This window comes from Eumetopias jubatus, unplaced genomic scaffold (genome assembly GCF_037043125.1).
Source record: "Eumetopias jubatus isolate StellerSeaLion01/CBP00866 unplaced genomic scaffold, mEumJub1_p1.0 scaffold_3, whole genome shotgun sequence".
Lineage (NCBI taxonomy): Eukaryota > Metazoa > Chordata > Mammalia > Carnivora > Otariidae > Eumetopias > Eumetopias jubatus.
The window spans coordinates 134,990-153,626 of record NW_028274809.1 but is presented as its reverse complement, the minus strand read 5'-3'; the positions used below and the strand labels follow the sequence as shown (position 1 = coordinate 153,626).

The following is an 18,637-nucleotide window of genomic DNA, read 5'->3' as shown; positions in this document are numbered from 1 at the left end:
GTTAAGCATCTGCCTTGGGCTCAGGTCATGGTCCCAGGGTCCTGGGATCAAGCCCTACATTGGGCTCTCTGCTCAGTGGGGAGCCTGCTTCTCCCTTTGCCCCTCTGCCTGTTCTCATGCTCTCTCTCTCGCTCACTCGCTCTCTCTCAAATAAATAAAGAAATAAAAATTTAAAAAAATAGAAATAGAAGAAACTTTTACAACTAATAAAGGGTATCTGTAAAAAAATCATCTAGCATCATATTTAAAGATGGAAAATTGAATACTTTTTCATTAAGTTCAGGAGCAAGGTAAGTGTTTGATTTAGTTCAAATTTCAGGTGAATTCATCATATATACTTATTCTTTCAAATTTTGTTCATATTGTGCTAATTTTGGAATGTTTTTCTGTTATTTTATGACTTTCTTTTCTACAAACTTCTTAGAGCTAAAAAAGGTAAGAAAGTACTGGGGGAAATTGTATCCACTTCCAAGCATTGTGTATGCCCACTGATTTGTCAGAGTATGCCGTTAATAGCATCTCTGTTAAAAAAAAATCAATAAAGCATTCTTACCATCTGTACATTGCTAGCTAAATTTTTGCAACTAAATACAAACAGTTTTAGGGGAGACAGAGCATTTTTTTTTATATCAACACAACTGTGTGAAGAAGTTTTATCCAAATGCTATTTATATTTACATTTTAAATGACCATAGCTCACCCATAACTATAGCATGATAACCCTGTGGAGCACTGGAGGAAAAATGTCTACCTCATTTCCTGGTAATATTTTACTTAGCCCAGAAATTCCATAACATTTTATTGTAATGTTTATTGTAAATATTGCCACATTTTAATCCAAGCCACTTAGCATCCTGTAGCAGAAAGACAGCATATTTACCCTGATGCTTGGGGCCAGTCCATTTGCTTCTCAATAACTCAATGGTTATTGAAAGAAAATACGGGTTCAAGTGAGTTACAAGCTTCTGAGTGCAAGGTAGAGCATGTGCTAGTGTACTGTCTCAGGATATTTTACATTTTATTTTGCCTCCTTCAAATTGATGTTGAAGATGAATGGCTCTATTTTAGTTTCCCAGCCTGTATTAGTCTCAACACTTGTGATTGAGTCTGGCCTAGAACATCACCCAGGATGAATTTGCACATAGTTTCCATGGTTCATAAAATGTGAGGAGGTTTTGCAGTGGTCACAGCAGTCCATGTGCTAGTGCATGTCTAGTTGGGAGCCACACTCTCAGCTTGGTGCATCTTGTTACTGTGGGATCTGAGCTGGGCCACTGCAGAGCTGTCACCTGCTAGACCCCCATCTCTGAGGCTGCTGCAGCCTCACCCTTGCTTGGAGCCAACATCTCAGTGGCCTCTGGCTCCAGAATCAAGCCTCAAAGTGCCGCTGGGGTCGTCTACCACCCGTGTCTTTCTCCCAACTGCTGTAAACATCCACCACATTGACTGTTCTTTCCCTCCTTGAAGAATTCCCAACCCTCTGTTCCACTGAATTTTTACTAAAACCCACCTTCTGGTTCTTTGGCTGCTTCTGTACAAGTTCCTCCCATCTTCTAGTTTATAATACGATTACACGTTATGTGATCTAACTGAACTGATCATTCTCCAAGCCTCCTCTCTAGCCATGCTCACATCACAGTTCCCAGGAGAAGACAGCCTCACGTGAGTCAGGGCTGGAAACAGAGGAAGTGTCAAGCACGGAAGTTGTAAAGGAGATGATGGAAGATGTTGTATGAAGAGGCTATTCTCTTACTTATCCCCAAAGTTGGAAGGAAAGAACACAAAGGCATCATTCAGTAATCATCCCTAAATGCAGTACCGTGTTACCTTCATACTGAGAGGTGTAACAGAGTTAACACCAGAGGCCTTGTCTCCCCATAAGTTGGCTAACTGACCATATTATCTTCACACTTGATATTTATGTGAAACGACTTTATGTTTGCAGGTGCGTCCACATGTACTGTTCCATTTTATTCCCCACCAGCACTTTATTTTATAGGTATCTCCCAGGTCACAAGGGCTGACTTGAAACCAGTCTCTTAGATTTCTATGCAGTACCTCAGAAATACACCACTCTTGCCTCCCAGTACTCAGATATGTGCTCACAATGCCCTGAAATGTGGACTTAATTTAAAAGCTGCTTAGAACTCTGTAAATCCCTATTTAGACTTTTAGAAATAAATTAGTTTAGGAGGAAGACGCGGTTGCAGCTGCAGCGGAGGTTTGCACGCCCCGCTCCTGCTCCTGACTCACCGCTGTTCGCTCTCACTGAGGAACAAGTCGGTCAGGAAGCCACGCCGCAGCCATGGCTTTTAAAGACACTGGGAAGACACCCGTGGAACCGGAGGTGGCGATTCACCGAATTAGAATTACTCTCACCAGCCGCAACGTAAAATCTTTGGAAAAGGTATGTGCTGACTTGATCAGAGGCGCAAAGGAAAAGAATCTCAAAGTGAAAGGACCAGTTCGGATGCCTACCAAGACTCTGAGAATCACTACAAGAAAAACTCCTTGTGGTGAAGGTTCTAAGACCTGGGATCGTTTTCAGATGAGGATCCACAAGCGACTCATTGATTTGCACAGTCCTTCTGAGATTGTTAAGCAGATTACTTCCATCAGTATTGAGCCAGGAGTTGAGGTTGAAGTCACCATTGCAGATGCTTAAATCAACCTTTTTAATAAATTGATTATCAGTTGTTAAAAGAAAAGAAATAAATTAGTTAAATGGAAAATCATGTTGTAGTATTAAAGTTAAGATGTGCCGATTGCTTCGCTACTTTTGAGGAAAAAGTGATAAGTACGTGATCATGGTTTGAGACTGGAGCACATTTATAGTGTGGCAAGAAGCAGCTGAATTGGGTGGAAAGGCCTGCTGAAAACAGGAATGGCCTGGAGAAGAGACGATATATTTGTGGCATGGGCATAGCCATGGTGTCACTCGGTCCTGAAGAAGTGCACTATTGTCATGCCAGGATGGGTTTACCAGGGTGTGACCCAAGCAGTGTGAGGTTTAGTACACGACTACCACATGGTGATTTTATGAAGCCCAGCTTCTTTGGGCTTGGGAAACACAGCCCTTTCAGAGGTGCTGCTCTTCCCCTACCAGTGACCCGACTGGCTCTTGGTTTTGGAAGGGCACAGGCTTGCAGCATGTCCAGGCTAGGAAGCTACTTAAGCCTTATAACACAGAAAATCCAGTGGCACCCAAAATCCTATGGTGAATAAGGATGCACTGTGAAGTCTAGCAAGACCAAATAGGAAAACCTAAGTTTTCAGCAGAAAACTGGTCTACCTTTGGGTGACCACTCTGGATCACTACTGACTGTGGGACAACAAATGACTGTGAGCTGGTCCCTCACATCAGCTGGAGCTATGCAACCCTGCTTCCCAGCCACAAGTGAGTGGACACAGCAGAAGCAGTTTGTCATCATAGGAAGAAGAGCCAGGTGCACCAGCCAGTGGTTGGACCCCACAGCACAATTTTCTTCCCTCCCTAAGCTGTGGCCTCCAGATAGTTTTTCTGTGACCAGTAGGCAGAGGAAGAAACACTTGGGCCTAATTTGCAGGTGGATTACACAGCCCAAAAGGGACTACAGTGTAGTATCGGGGTCTGATTACTTTGAACTTCTTCCATCAGGGAGAGGCAGCCATCATCCTCACTGAAATAAATACCTGTCCTGGGTATGGATTGGCCCTCTTTTCCCTGTCTGCTTCTAACAGCACCACTGTCTGTGCATTGTAAGATGCCTTGCTTAGGACTATAGTATTTACTTAACATTGTCTCTGACCATGAAACACATTTCACCAAAAGAAATGTGCCAGTGGGCTCATCACAGACATGACATTCATTGGTCTTATGAGACGCTCTGTCACTCAGAAGTAGTGGCCCTAATAGAATACCAAGGTGATGAGTGAAGACTTAGTTATAGGGCTAACCCGGCAGTAACACCCTGTGAGGATGATATTGCCCTACAAGATGCTCTGAACTCAAAATTAATGCAAGGTACTATTTCTCCCAAGGCCAGGGCCAAAGAGGCCACTTTGCTCTCTCTATGACTCTGGGATCTGATGGGTTAGAGGTTTCCATTCCCAAGGAAGAAATGCTTCCATGAGAGGCACAGCAACAACCTCATGAAACTCAAAGTTGAGGATCACCTGGCTGTTTGCTACTGAAGCAACATGGAGAGGAGGTGTGATTGACGGCGAGTATTGACCGTGACTCCCAAAAGGAAGTGTGGCTGCTGGTTTTCATCAGGGTAGGAGGAATATATTAAAGCTGCAGACATCACTGGGCACTTCTTAGAACCTTTACTAAGCCTATTAGTAAATTCAATATAGTATTACAGGACCTAAGTAAGAGAAACATCACCAAGAGCTCAAACTTTTCCAGAGAAAAACTTTGGGACACCCCAAAATGAATAAAAACCCCACCATTTTAGCTACTGGCTGAGGACAAGGACAATACAAAATAGGCAGTTAAAGAAAACTGAGAGCTATCTACTAAGATCTCATGACAAGTCCTAGTAATGATTGTAGCATCCATGCATATTTTTACATATGTATTCAGCACTCATCTTTTCCCTTCTTTTTTTACCATTTATGTAGGAATATGCTTAACTTTATATTGCAGTTCATAGTTCACACCATGAGAAGCCACATCAGTAGCCAACAGGGAGGAAATATTTCTTACCTGGAGATTCTGACCTTGAGGTTGTTACAATGACCAATGGGACTCCATGTCTCCAGTTTCTGGGAGGGGAGGGCATGTTCATTGATATAATGGAGAGATGGGTTTTACCAGGTTGCGTCTTATGTTTTGAAGGATAAGAATAAGTTCTGAGAAGCAAGAGAGGTGGACAGAATCATCCCAGGCACATTTGGGCCTGGACTCACTCCTAGCCTTTCCCCTGCTACATTGTCTTTCCTGGGGCCTGATCCCTGACAGATGCATTTCCGAGGCTCCTACACCAGAGGCACAAGTCTGGGTTCCTCCAACAGAAGGTACTGGTAGAAGATTGGAGAGTATGAGGGGGAAGAGTCGGTAGTTTCATGCCCTCTTTCTCTGTCTCACAAAGACTTCTGAAGGAGGCAGCATCTCCTGAGTTGCTCTAGCTCTACTGAACAGAGCACAACAGTTCCAGCTTCCACCCAATGTCCTGGCCCTGGTAACACTGGCTCCTCCTGATCACCCTCTGCTCTGGGAAGTATAGTGCCTCCTCCTCCGAATGTTTGGGTTGGGCTGCTGTCCCTTGTGTTTGCATTCTAGCTTCTCCTTTACTATGTAAAGCAATTTTCTGTGATCATGTCCATGGATTCTGAATACTCGGGTAATTTGTTTCCTATTTAGATTTTGAATTTTATAGCCAGAGCTTAGGAGATAACAACAAACAGACCCTCAAGAACATAGAAAAAAAGAAGCACATAACAGATAGACCTTATTTGTGGGGAGGAGTAAAGCCAGTTCACCCAGATTCTAGAGTTAGAGTCAGAAATGAAAGGAATGAGACATCTTTTGATACAAACTGACCCTAAAATAAGAACTATCTTCCCCTTCCTACTTTCCCCATTGGCATGTGCCCCTTCACTTCCCTGTCCCACACCTTCTCTTCCTCATGTTACATATAAAATAATTCAAGTCTGGGGCACCTGGGTGGCTCAGTTGGTTAAGTGTCTGCCTTTAGCTTAGGTCATGATCCCAGAGTCCTGGGATCGAGCCCTGCATTGGGCTCCATGCTCAGCAGGGAGCCTGCTTCTCCCTCTTCCACTCCCCCTACTTGTGTTCTCTCTCTCACTGTCTCTCTCTCTCTGTCAAATAAATAAATAAAATCTTAAAAAAAAATTCAAGTCTTCCTCATAAAACATGTAGATGTTTTGCCACAGCAAAGACCTCTTTCTTTACTGATCCTTTCTTAGAGTTACATGCTCCACAAAGACTGACGTGCATATACGGACCAGGACTCGCCTTGACATGGTGTTTTCATGTGATGGAATCTTATATTGAATTTTTGCAGCCACACCACATTGTTGATTTGTATTAACTTTCCAGTTAATTAAAACTCTGTGACTTTCACAAAAATGTATGCAAATCCCTCTTCTGAAATTCATTACAACAACCATGGAGCTATTTGCAGCTCTAAGAATGCATAAGAGCTCATAACATTCAACAATCAGTAGAAAGTCTCAAAGCATTCTTTTAGTATCTCAAATGTACTTGAAATTTTATAAATGCTGTAGAATTCTTAAATTCCAACCCTCAAGAAGCTTGTTATATTTTTGGTACATTACACTTTTGGTACACACACAGTACCCAAGGATGTGAGGATTGCCTTCTTTCAAGGGCACATAGAACATTAACAAAAATTGTCCACATGTAAGGTCAAATCTGTACTGTTTGGAAGTGGTTCTAAGTGCATGCATTAGAAATGAAGGACCAGGGGGCGGAGCAAGGTGGCAGAGGAGTAGGAGACCTGGATTTCGTCTGGTCTCAGGAATTCAGCTGAATAGGGATCGAACCATTCTGAACACCTACGAACTAAACAGGAGATCAAAGAAAAGAATAGCAACAACTCTCTGAACAGAAAAGCGACCACTTACTGGAAGGTAGGACTTGCAGAGAAGTGAATCTGAGGCGATATTCGGGAGGATAGACGGCGGGGGAGGGGGCCTCCGTCGGCCGCTTCTGGTGAGTGATAGAGCCGCGGAGCACAAAATCGGAACTTTTAGAAGTCATCTCCGTTAAGGGACGCCGCTCCAGTGGCTAAGCGGGGGGTGGAACCCTCGCGGGAGAGTGTGGTCTCAGGACCCTCGGGGTCACAGAAAGACCGGGGGTGCCTGAGTGCAGCAGAGCTCCCAGGTATCAGAGTGGGGAAGCCGCCTGCAGAGACAGAGCCAAGGCGTGGGCTTTCAGCTTGGGGTTGCCATAAACTGATTGGCGACACAGTCGGGCGACTGCTCCTCCAGCAGGGACCCAACAAGCGGCAGAGCTGGGGAGACTCCCCTTCCTCCCCTGGGAGGAGCGGTGCAGAAGCACACCACAGGGATCTGCTGGGTTTGGAGACTCCACACCGAGTCAAGTGCCAGAGATAGAAACGCTCGGTCACAGGCCGGGTGAGCATGGAGTGCAGCCGAAGACCGGGGAGACAGAGTGACTGACTGCTTTTCCTGGAAGCTCACTGAGGAGTGGGGCCCTGAGTTCCTGGCTCCTCCAGGGTGGAGATTGGGAGGCCGCTATTTTCACTCTCATCCTCCAAAGCTGTACCGAGAGCTTGCAGGGAACAAAAGCTCCCAAGAGCAAACCTGAGCAGATTACATAGCCTGGACCCGCAAAGGCGGGGCAATTCCGCCTCCGGCAAAGACATTTGGAAACCACGGCAACAGGCCCCTCCCCCAGAAGATCAGCATGAACAGCCAGCCAAGACCAAGTTTACAGATCAATGAGAACTGGAGAACTCCAGCACTAGGGGAGTACTGCACATAGAATTCATGGCTTTTTTACCATGATTCTTTAATCTTTCAAAGTTAATTTTTTTAACTGTTTTTTTTTGAATTTTTCTTTTTCCCTTTTTCAACCAACATCTTATCAATCTCTTTTTTAAAAAAACATTTTTATTTTTCATTTTTAGAGTCATATTCTATACCTTCATAGTAGTTACCCTTATCTTTGGCATATATATATAAGTTGTTCTCTAAAATTTTGAGATACAGTTTCTTCTAACATATCAAAATATACCCTAAATCTCTAGTGTATGGCCCTGTTCTAGTCTCCTGTCTGATCACATTCTCTCCCCTTTTTTTTTCTTTCTTTCTTTTTTTAATCCTCCTCTTTCTTTGTTCAAGCACCTTATCAATTCCTTTTTTAAATTTTTTTATAATTTTCATCTTTACAGTCATATTCCATCCCTTCATTGTATCAACCCTTATTTTGTACATATATAAGTCTTTCTAACTTTAAAATTTTAGGAGGCACTTTCTTCTAAAAGACCAAAATACACCCAAAATCTAGTGTGTGGCACTGATCTATGCACTAGCCTTATCATATTTGATCATATTCTGTTTTTTTTTGTTTTGTTCTGTTTTTGTTTTTATCTTTTTCCTTTTCTTTTTTCTCTTTCTTTTTTCTTTCTTTCCCTTTCTTTTCCCCTGGTTTCAGGTCTTTTCTGATTTGTTTAGAGTATATTTTCTGGGGACGTTGTTAACCTGTTAGCATTTTGTTCTCTCATTCATCTATTCTCCTCTGGACAAAATGACAGGACGAAAAAAATCACCTCAACAAAAAGAACAAGAGGTAGTACCGTCTGCCAGGGACCTACTCAATACAGACATTGGTACGATGTTGGACCTAGAGTGCAGAATCATGATTTTAAAGATACTAGCTGGGCTTGAAAAAAACATGGAAGTTATTAGAGACACCCTTCCTGGGAAAATAAAAGAACTAAAATCTAACCAAGTCGAAATCAAAAAGGCTATTAATGAGGTGCAATAAAAAATGGGGGCACTAACTGCAGGATAAATGAAGCAGAAGAGAGAATCAGTGATATAGAGGACCAAATGATGGAAAATAAAGAAGCTGAGAAAAAGAGAGATAAACAACTACTGGATCACGAGAGCAGAATTTGAGAAATAAGCGATACAATAAGATGAAACAACATTAGAATAATTGGGATCCCAGAAGAAGAAGAAAGAAAGAGAGGGGCAGAAGGTATATTGGAGCAAATTATAGCAGAGAACTTCCCTAATGTGGTGAAGGAAACAGGCATCAAAATCCAGGATGCACAGAGAATCCCTCTCAAAATCAATAAAAATAGGTCAACAACCTGGCATCTAATAGTAAAACTTACAAGTCTCAGACACAAAGAGAAAATCGTAAAAGCAGCTCAGGAGAAGAGATATGTAACCTATAATGGTAGAAACATTAGATAGGCAACAGACCTATCCACAGAGACCTGGCAGTCCAGAACGGACTGCCATGATATCTTCAGAGCACCCAAACGAGAAAAATATGCAGCCAAGAATACTATATCCAGCTAGGCTGTCATTGAAAATAGAAGGAGAGATAAAAAACTTCTAGGACAAACAAAAATTAAAAGAATTTGCAAACACAAAACCAGCCCTCCAAGAAATATTGAAAGGGGTCCTCTAAGCAAAGAGAGAGCCTAAAAGCAGCATAGACAAGAAAGGAACACAGACATTATACAGTAATGGTCACCTTACCGGCAATACAATGGCACTAAATTCATATCTTTCAATAGTTACCCTGAATGTAAATGGGCTAAATGCCCCAATCAAAGGACACAGGCTATCAGATTGGATTAAAAAACAAGACCCATCGATATGCTGTCTGCAAGAGACTCCTTTTAGACCCAAAGACAGCCCCAGATTGAAAGTGAGGGGGTGGAAAACCATTTACCATGCTAATGGACACCAAAAGAAAGCTGGGGTGGCAATGCTTATATCAGACAATTTAGATTTTAAAACAAAGACTGTAATAAGAGATGAGGAAGGACACTATGTCCCACTTAAAGGGTCTATCCACCAAGAAGATCTAAAATTGTAAATATCTATGCCCCTAACATGGGAGCAGCCAATTATATAAGGCAATTAATAACAAAAGCAAAGAAACACATTGACAACAATACAATAATAGTGGGGGACTTTAACACCCCCTCACTGAAATGGACAGATCATCTAAGCAAAAGATCAACAAGGAAATAAAGTCTTTAAAAGACACACTCGACCAAATGGACTTCACAGACATATTCAGAACATTCCATCCCAAAACAACAGAATACACATTCTTCTCTAGTGCCCATGGAACATTCTCCAGAAGAGATCACATCCTAGGTCACAAATCAGGTCTCAACTGGTAACAAAAGATTGGGATTATTCCCTGAATATTTTCAGACCACAATGCTTTGAAACTAGAACTCAATCACAAAAGGAAAGTCAGAGAGAACTCAAATACATGGAGGCTAAAGAGCATCCTACTAAAGAATGAATGGGTCAACCAGGAAATTAAAGAAGAATTAAAAAAATTCATGGAAACCAATGAAAATGAAAACACAACTGTTCAAAATCTTTGGGATATAGCAAAGGCAGTCCTAAGAGGAAAGTATATAGCAATACAAGCCTTTCTCAAGAAACAAGAAAGGTCTCAAGTACACAACCTAACCCTACCCCTAAAGGAGCTGGAGAAAGAAGAGCAAAGAAAACCTAAACCCAGCAGGAGAAGAGAAATAATAAAGATCAGAGCAGAAATCAATGAAATAGAAACCAAAAGAACAGTGGAACAGATCAACGAAACTAGGAGCTTGTTCTTTGATAGAATTAACAGAATTGATAAACCCCTGGCCAAATCTATCAAAAAGGAAAGAGAAATGACCCAAATCAACAAAATCATGAATGAAAGAGGAGAGATCACAACCAACACCAAAGAAATACAAACAATTAGAAGAACGTATTATGAGCAACTCTATGCCAGCAAATTAGATAACCTGGAAGAAATGGGTGCATTCCTAGAGATGCATCAACTACCAAAATTGAACCAGGAAGACATAGAAAACCCTGAACAGACCTATAACCACAAAGGAAATTGAAGCAGTCATCCAAAATCTCCCAACAAACAAAAGCCCAGGGCCAGATGGCTTCCCAGGGGAATTCTACCAAACATTTCAAGAAGAATTAATACCTATTCTCCTGAAACTGTTCCAAAAAATAGAAATGGAAGGAAAACTTCCAAACTCATTTTATGAGGCCAGCATTACCTTGATCCCAAAGCCAGAGAAAGACCCCATCAAAAAGGAGAATTACAAACCAATATCCTTGATGAACATGGATGCAAAAATTCTCACCAAAATACTAGCCGATAGGATCCAACAGTACATTAAAAGGATTATTCACCATGACCAAGTGGGACTTATCCCTGGGCTGCAAGATTGGTTCAACATCCACAAATCAATCAACGTGACACAATACATTAACAAAAAAAAGAACAAAAAGAATCATATGATCCTCTCACTAGATGCAGAAAAAGCATTTGACAAAGTACAGCATCCTTTCTTGATCAAAACTCTTGAGAGTATAGGGATAGAGGGTACATACCTCAATATCATAAAAGCCATCAATGGAAAACCTACAGTGAATATCATTCTCAATGGGGAAAAGCTGAGAGCTTTCCCCCTAAGGTCAGGAACGTGGCAGGGATGTCCACTATCACCACTGCTATTCAACATATTACTAGAAGTCCTAGACACAGCAATTAGACAACAAAAAGAAATCAAAGGCATCCAAATCGGCAAAGAGTAAGTCAAACTCTTACTCTTTGCAGATGATATGATACTGTATGTGGAAAACCCAAAAGACTCCATCCCAAAACTGCTAGAACTCATATAGGAATTCAGTCAGGTGGCAGGATATAAAATCAATGCACAGAAATCAGTGGCATTTCTATACACCAACAACAAGACAGAAGAGAGACAAATTAAGGAGTCTATCCCATTTACAATTGCACCCAAAACCATAAGATACCTAGGAATAAATCTAACCAAAGAGGCAAAGGATCTGTGCTCAGAAAACTATAAAATACTCATGAAAGAAATGGAGGAAGACACAAAGAAATGGAAAAACGTTCCATGCTCATGGATCGGAAGAACCAACATTGTGAAGATGTCAATGCTACCTACAGCAATCTACACATTCAATGCAATCCCCATCAAAATACCATCCATTTTTTTTCAAGGAAATGGAACAAATAATCCTAAAATTTGTATGGAACCAGAAGAGACCCTGAATAGCCAGAGGAATGTTGAAAAAGCAAAGCAAAGCTGGCGGCATCACAATCCCGGACTTCCAGCTCTATTACAAAGCTGTCATCATCAAGACAGTATGGTACTGGCACAAAAACAGACACATAGATCAATGCAACAGAATCGAGAGCCCAGAAATGGACCCTCAACTCTATGGTCAACTCATCTCTGACAAAGCTGGAAAGAATGTCCAATGGCAAAAAGACAGTCTCTTCAACAAATGGTGTTGGGAAAATTGGAGAGCCACATGCAGAAGAATGAAACTGGACCACTTCCTTACACCACACACAAAAATAGACTCCAAATGGTTGAAAGACCTAGATGTGAGACAGGAGTCCATCAAAATCCTAAAGGAGAACACAGGCAGCAACCTCTTCGACCTCAGCCGCAGCAACTTCTTCTAGAAACATCACCAAAGGCAAGGGAAGCAAGGGCAAAAATGAACTATTGGGATTTCATCAAGATAAAAAGCTTTTACACAGAAAAAGAAACAGTCCACAAAACCAAAAGACAACCGACAGAATGGGAGAAAATATTTGCAAATGACATATCAGATAAAGGGCTAGTATCCAAAATCTATAAAGAACTTATCAAACTCAACACCCAAAGAACAAATGATCCAATCAAGAAATGGGCAGAAGACAGGAACAGACATTTTTCCAAAGAAGACATCCAAATGACCAACAGACACATGAAAAAGTGCTCAACATCGCTCGGCATCAGGGAAATCCAAATCAAAACCTCATGAGATACCACCTCACACCAGTCAGAATGGCTAAAAATAACAAGTCAGGAAACGACAGACGTTGGCGGGGATGTGGAGAAAGGGGAACCCTCCTACACTGTTGGTGGGAATGTAAGCTGGTGCAACCACTCTGGAAAACAGTATGGAGGTTCCTCAAACAGTTGAAAATACAGCTACCATACGATCCATGATTGCACTACTGGGTATTTACCACACAGATACAAATGTAGGGATCCGAAGGGGTACTTGCACCCCGATGTTTATAGCAGCAATGTCCACAATAGCCAAACTGTGGAAAGAGCCAAGATGTGCACCAATAGATGAATGGATAACAAAAATGTGGTATATATACACAATGGAATATTATGCAACCACCAAAAGAATGAGATCTTGCCATTTGCAACGACGTGGATGGAAGTGGAGGGTGTTATGCTGAGTGAAATAAGTCAATCAGAGAAAGACATGTACCATATGACCTCACTGATATGAGGAATTCTTAATCTCAGGAAACAAACTGATGGTTGCTGGAGTGGTGGGCGTGGGAGGGATGGGGTGGCTGGTGTTAGACATTGGGGAGGGTATGTGCTATGGTGAGCGCTGTGAATTGTGCAAGACTGTTGAATCACAGATCTGTACTTCTGAAACAAATAATGCAATATATGTTAAGAAAAAAAAGAAGTAGATAGCAGGAGGGGAGGAATGAAAGGGGATAAATCGGAGGGGGAGACGAACCATGAGAGACGATCGACTCTGAAAAACAAAATGATTGTTCTAGAGGGGAGGGGCGTGGGGGGATGGGTTAGCCTGGTGATGGGTATTAAATGGGCACGTTCTGTGTGGAGCACTGGGTGTTATCCACAATGTATCATGGAACACTACATCAAAAACTAATGATGTAATGTATGGTGATTAACATAACAATAAAAAATTTAAAGAAAAAAATAATTTTATGTAAAAGAAACATGGACTTAATCTAAAACTTGGAAAATGCAAAGAATTAGGGGGAAAGTCCATATTAAAATGTTAAATGTGAAAAAAGAAAGAAATGAAGGATCATAAAAAAAAAAGAAGAAATGAAGGACCATAAACCAATGATAAAATCTTCCATTTAATGATGCAATAAAAATAAACAAAACAATCCAAGAGAGCAGAAGGAGGATGAATGAGTGGAAATTAAATAAAATTTAATAAGTGTAATATTAATTTAAAACATTAACAATGCCAAATGATGGATCTTTCAAAAGAATAACAAAATTATTGTCATTTCCAAAAATCAATATTGCACTGTATGTTAACTAATTAAAATTAAAAACAAAAAACAAAACAAACAAACAAACAAAAACCAAAATCAGTAAGTCCTTAGTGAGACTGAATGAGAGAAAGGTACAGATAACAAAATAAACAGAGAAAGAGAGATAGAACTAGAACAAAATTTATCAATATCAGGATTGAAAAGTAGTAGGGGTACAGATCCTACAATTCTAAAGAAAGATGATCAGAGGATATTGTGAACAACTCTATATCAATAAATTTGACAATGTGGATGAAAAGAAAATTTATTTAAGAAGTACAATGTGGGGAGCCTGGATGGCCCAATTAGTTAGGCATCCAACTCTTGGTTTCAGCTCACGTCATGATCTCAGGGTTGTGGGATTGAGCCCCACATGAGGCTTCATGCTCAGCAGGGAGTCTGCTTGAGGATTTCTCTCCCTCTTCCTCTGTCCCCCCCCCTCTCTTCTCTCTCTCTTTCAAATAAATATATCAATCTTTAAAAAAGCACAATGTGACAAAGCTGACAGAAGAAGGAATGGAAAACCTAAATAATCTGATATCTACTTAATTATTAGTTCACTCTTTATTTAAAATGTCCCCAATGAGAAGGTTCTAGCACATGGCTTCACCAGGAAGTTTTTCAAATATTTAAGAAAAATAAAAAACTAATCTCACATAAGCTCTTTGGGATAACAGATAAGAAGGTTAATCTATGGTAACTTTAAGGCTAGAATAACCTCAATGCAAAAATTGACAGAGAAATATAGCAGACCAATATCATCATGAAACAGGCAGGATCTCTTCTGCCCAATAACCCAATTTAAGTAAATGCTGATTATGGTCCATGTCCAGGGTAAGGAAAGAGGTGGGCTTCAAGGACCCGTGATAAAACACTAATACAGAAAATCATACAACCGGTTTAAGGCAAAGGCAGGACACTGGTTACTAGGAGCTGTGACGTAGTAACATTAACAGCTTCCGTTCAGAGCAGGATCAGAGTCCAGACTCTCCTTTGGGTGGACATTTCAGCACTCCACCAGGTGTGGGCACCACTGACATTCCACTGCAAGCTTGTGTACAGCTACGAGCACAGATATATCCAGAACAACAGGGTATCACACCACCATCTGAAGCACATTCACAGGAAGCCATGGGTGGTTGTCACCAGCAGTCTTTTATTTTTATCAAACTCCTTAAGAATTGAGAGATTGGTGACACAACACAATTTCTGGGCCAGAAACTGGAAGACATGATCTGTTTTTTGCAGTTGGAAAATGCTTATAAACAAACAGAAACAAAACAAAATGGTAGAAGCCTCTGAGTGCTCTTTTTATGGAAAGAGGTGTCACTGCCACACATTTCTGGAACAAGACATACTCATTCCAAGGTGTCATGGAAGATGTCTCCTTGCTCTGTAGCCTGAACACAAAATGCTTATGTGAGGCACAGGTTGTTGGAAACTGTCCTCTCCATCCTGCTCACCCTTCTCAGAGTATCTCAGACCCATGCACAGCCTCTGCCCTCACTGCTGCCCTTTCATGCTGGGATGTCGTTCTAAACCAGGAGGAGATGGCCATGGCCCTCACTTATCATGAGCACCACTGTCCCCTATGTTTGGTGCTATAATGGACACTGCATCCAAAAACCATACAGATGAACCCCTCTGGGCACAGGGGGTGGGTTCCAAGGATCAACAGACAAAATCTGGCAGCACATTGCTGGGTTCTGATACCAGGTTCCCAAGGTGGTGCAAAAACTCCCCCAAAGTTCAAGTTCAGTGGGATTATGCCATGCCTCTAGCCATTGTTTTTTCCTAGTACCCTCCAAAAAAGTGTCACACAGCCATTCTAGGCTACAGTGATGTTTCCCAAGGTCCTCATAACTTGGAGAGAGTTCCTGGAATGTGGATGTTGAGCTTCACATCTTCCAAGTGCACTATTACACATTCATTGTGCTCTTACTTCTCTGTTCTGTGGCAAGTTAATTGCAACCACCTGTGGTGGTTGGGCAGTCATTGTGCTGCAGAACTCCTAACCAGAGCACAGAACACAAACTCTTGGCCACCAAGAGCGGGAAGGCTTGTGGCCTGAAAGCATTTGTAGTTAGGTGTGTTTCTATGTGGCTGAGGGTGTGAGGCACTCTGACCAGCAGCCCACACAGGGGGGAGCACCCATTCCCACTCAGAGAATGGGGAGCCCCACACACTCATGGTGTATATTACTGTGCACTACTTTATACATACAGAGTTTTTACCTTTGCTTTCAAATATTTCAAAGACAAATAACATTTTTAAAAAATGTGATTGCCACCCCCCTCCCTGCCAGATGGCAGTAAAGTGGGCACAGGTACAATAAGAGGGAAAACTGAATGTGTCTGATGGTGTTTGTCATCAAGGCACTGACAGATTGAGAGGAAAACTAGTAACCCTTTAGAAAATGAGCACTTATACTACATTCATATAACTTCATGGAAACACCAGTGCATATGGCAATACTGCGACTCTATTTACATGGTGGAGCTATCAGAGAATAATTAAATTTTATAGTAATATCTTAATTTGAATGATGGTAAGTAATCAGTGTATGTCACAGCCTGCAAACAATCCTATCACGTACCATTTGCCACAATAGTGCTACACAACTAACCACTTGAGACAAGGTGTTGCCCTCCCTGGTGTGCAGATTGGCTGGGCTGGCTCTGCCCCATGCAGTGACGGTTCTGCAGGTCGGCAGGTGACCAGTAGGCTTCTCTGTTGCATCAGGGCTCATTCTGGGACCCAGGCTCTGCGGAAGCTCTTCACTTGGCAGTGCTGCAGTGCAAGAGGCCCCCTAAAACCTGGGCTTGGAAGTGGCAGACTGCCCCTGCCACCCACAAGGTGCTGGCCAAAGTGAAGTCATAGGTGCAGACACAGGAGATAAGAACAGGACCACTAATCCCATCTTCTGGAATAATCATTTGCAAAATAATTTTAAATTCTTTTATTCACTCAGCACATTTAAATTTTTTAAACTATTTTAATATTAAAATTTGTCCATTTTGGTGTTCAAGATGAAGCACTCTGAAGGCGAAGCCAGAACCCATTCCTGCAGGTCTGCTGTCTCTTGTTCTCCAGAAAAGAAGGTGTTTGGGGGAGAATGTCAGAGAACAAAATTGAGACTCTCACTACACATCTGCAGTCTTAAATATTTTCCAACTTTACCTTTGTGATGTCAGCACATCAGTTTTTCCCATCATTAACACTTCTCCAGGCCCAAATCCAAGAACCTGGTCCTCATAATCCAATGGCACAGATCTGAGGCTGATCTAGAGATTCAGTCTTCAGAAATGCTGCAGGGCAGGCCTATTTGAGAGGCATGCATTGCGCATGAATCTTTCTGAAACAAACAACAATTTATGTTCCCAATAGACTTCTTTCACCCAGGGTAGGAAGACCTTCTGAGTGTGGGAAAATAATGCCATTTAAAGAATCTAAAAGAACAAGAAGTGAGGGAACTAGAAGAAGCCAAAGTTCCCCGATCTTTTTAGTATAAGGGTCAGACCGTGTAGGCCTGGTAAGAAAGCACACACAGAGGCAGGAGCAGATTAGCACTCTTTTGCTGACATGGTATTACATCCTGTACATGTAAACAATTTTCCTGCACTTTGTGGCCCTAGTCCTTTGGACAAATTTCACCCCAAGAGGCACTGCTCAGGGGGATCATGTCAGTGTTGACACCTGTACCAGCCCCATCTGCCTAAAAGTCGTGTTTAGCGTGAATAACCTGTGGCCCCTGGTGCCTTGCATTTGGAACGGACCAAGAGAGTTTAGAAAATGCATTATTTGTGCAAACGTTGTTCTTTCATTATATTCCAAGAAAGCTCACAGATATGTTGGCAATTATTAGGGTCTCTGGTAACTTGTTCATGTTTGTGACATGACAATAACAGTTCTTCCAAGTTTGCAACTCCCCTTGCATGTGAACCTATTTTGGGGAACACTGCAGCCAGGACCCCATGTCACAACCTCTTTTGTGTGTACGTGGGGCCACAGAACGAGTGTAACATGAGTTTACGAGTCACTTCTATGCTGTGGTGGTGGAGAATTGGATGTGTCCTCCCCATCCCTTCTTTCTTTATTACCCAGCTGGTGGGATCCAGGCAGCCCAGCCAGGGCCACCAAGGAACTTGTAGGAGGGGATGGGCCACAAGAAGGGAGGAGGGGTTGCCAGCAGCTGGGGAGAAGGTCACTCACTCAACCTGCCTCAGCATGTGTCATGAACAAGAAGTGGACTGACTGATGGTACACCCTTAAGCTCTGGGGTGTTGGTTAGTGCAGCTAACAAGACCCTTTCTGACAAGTACGGGGACTGCAGGCAATCCATAGTGTCCCGCATGGAGCAAGAATCCAGCCAATGTCAGACAAATAAATAACCTAATGGATGAAGGGCAAGGGAAGAGCAATAAACCACAGTCTGGACCAAATGCCTGTGTAGCCAAAATGCTACACAAGTTATTGAGTGCCAACTACTACCATGAACCACACTACAGCTATTTTAAGTATCTATATTGATCGGTGAAGTGGAAGTCGGCTATTTTAGGAACCCCTCATAGGACTATTCAAGAAAATTTAAATGGTATGAAGACTAATAATAAGGTACATTTGATTATCCCAAAGTATCTGAAGTGTTATTATAATTATAACTCTCTATAATAATGCAAAGAAATTGAAGAATTCCTGCATGAGCCTTGAAGCCAGGAAGTCTTGTTGATTTGGATCCAGATGACAGAAACTCTATGTTCTGCTGGAGGATGGGGATAATACCAGTGCAGCCATAAAACT

The 18,637-nt window shown here is 41.9% G+C and overlaps 1 protein-coding gene across 1 annotated transcript; it reads left to right on the top strand.

The window, feature by feature from the left end:
• Positions 1 to 2,204: 2,204 nt before the first annotated feature.
• On the top strand, positions 2,205 to 2,701 carry LOC114210808 (small ribosomal subunit protein uS10). The gene has a single exon (XM_028105206.2). The coding sequence runs from the start codon at positions 2,306 to 2,308 to the stop codon at positions 2,663 to 2,665; it is 360 nt and encodes a 119-aa protein (XP_027961007.1). The 5' UTR covers positions 2,205 to 2,305; the 3' UTR covers positions 2,666 to 2,701.
• Positions 2,702 to 18,637: the final 15,936 nt, after the last annotated feature.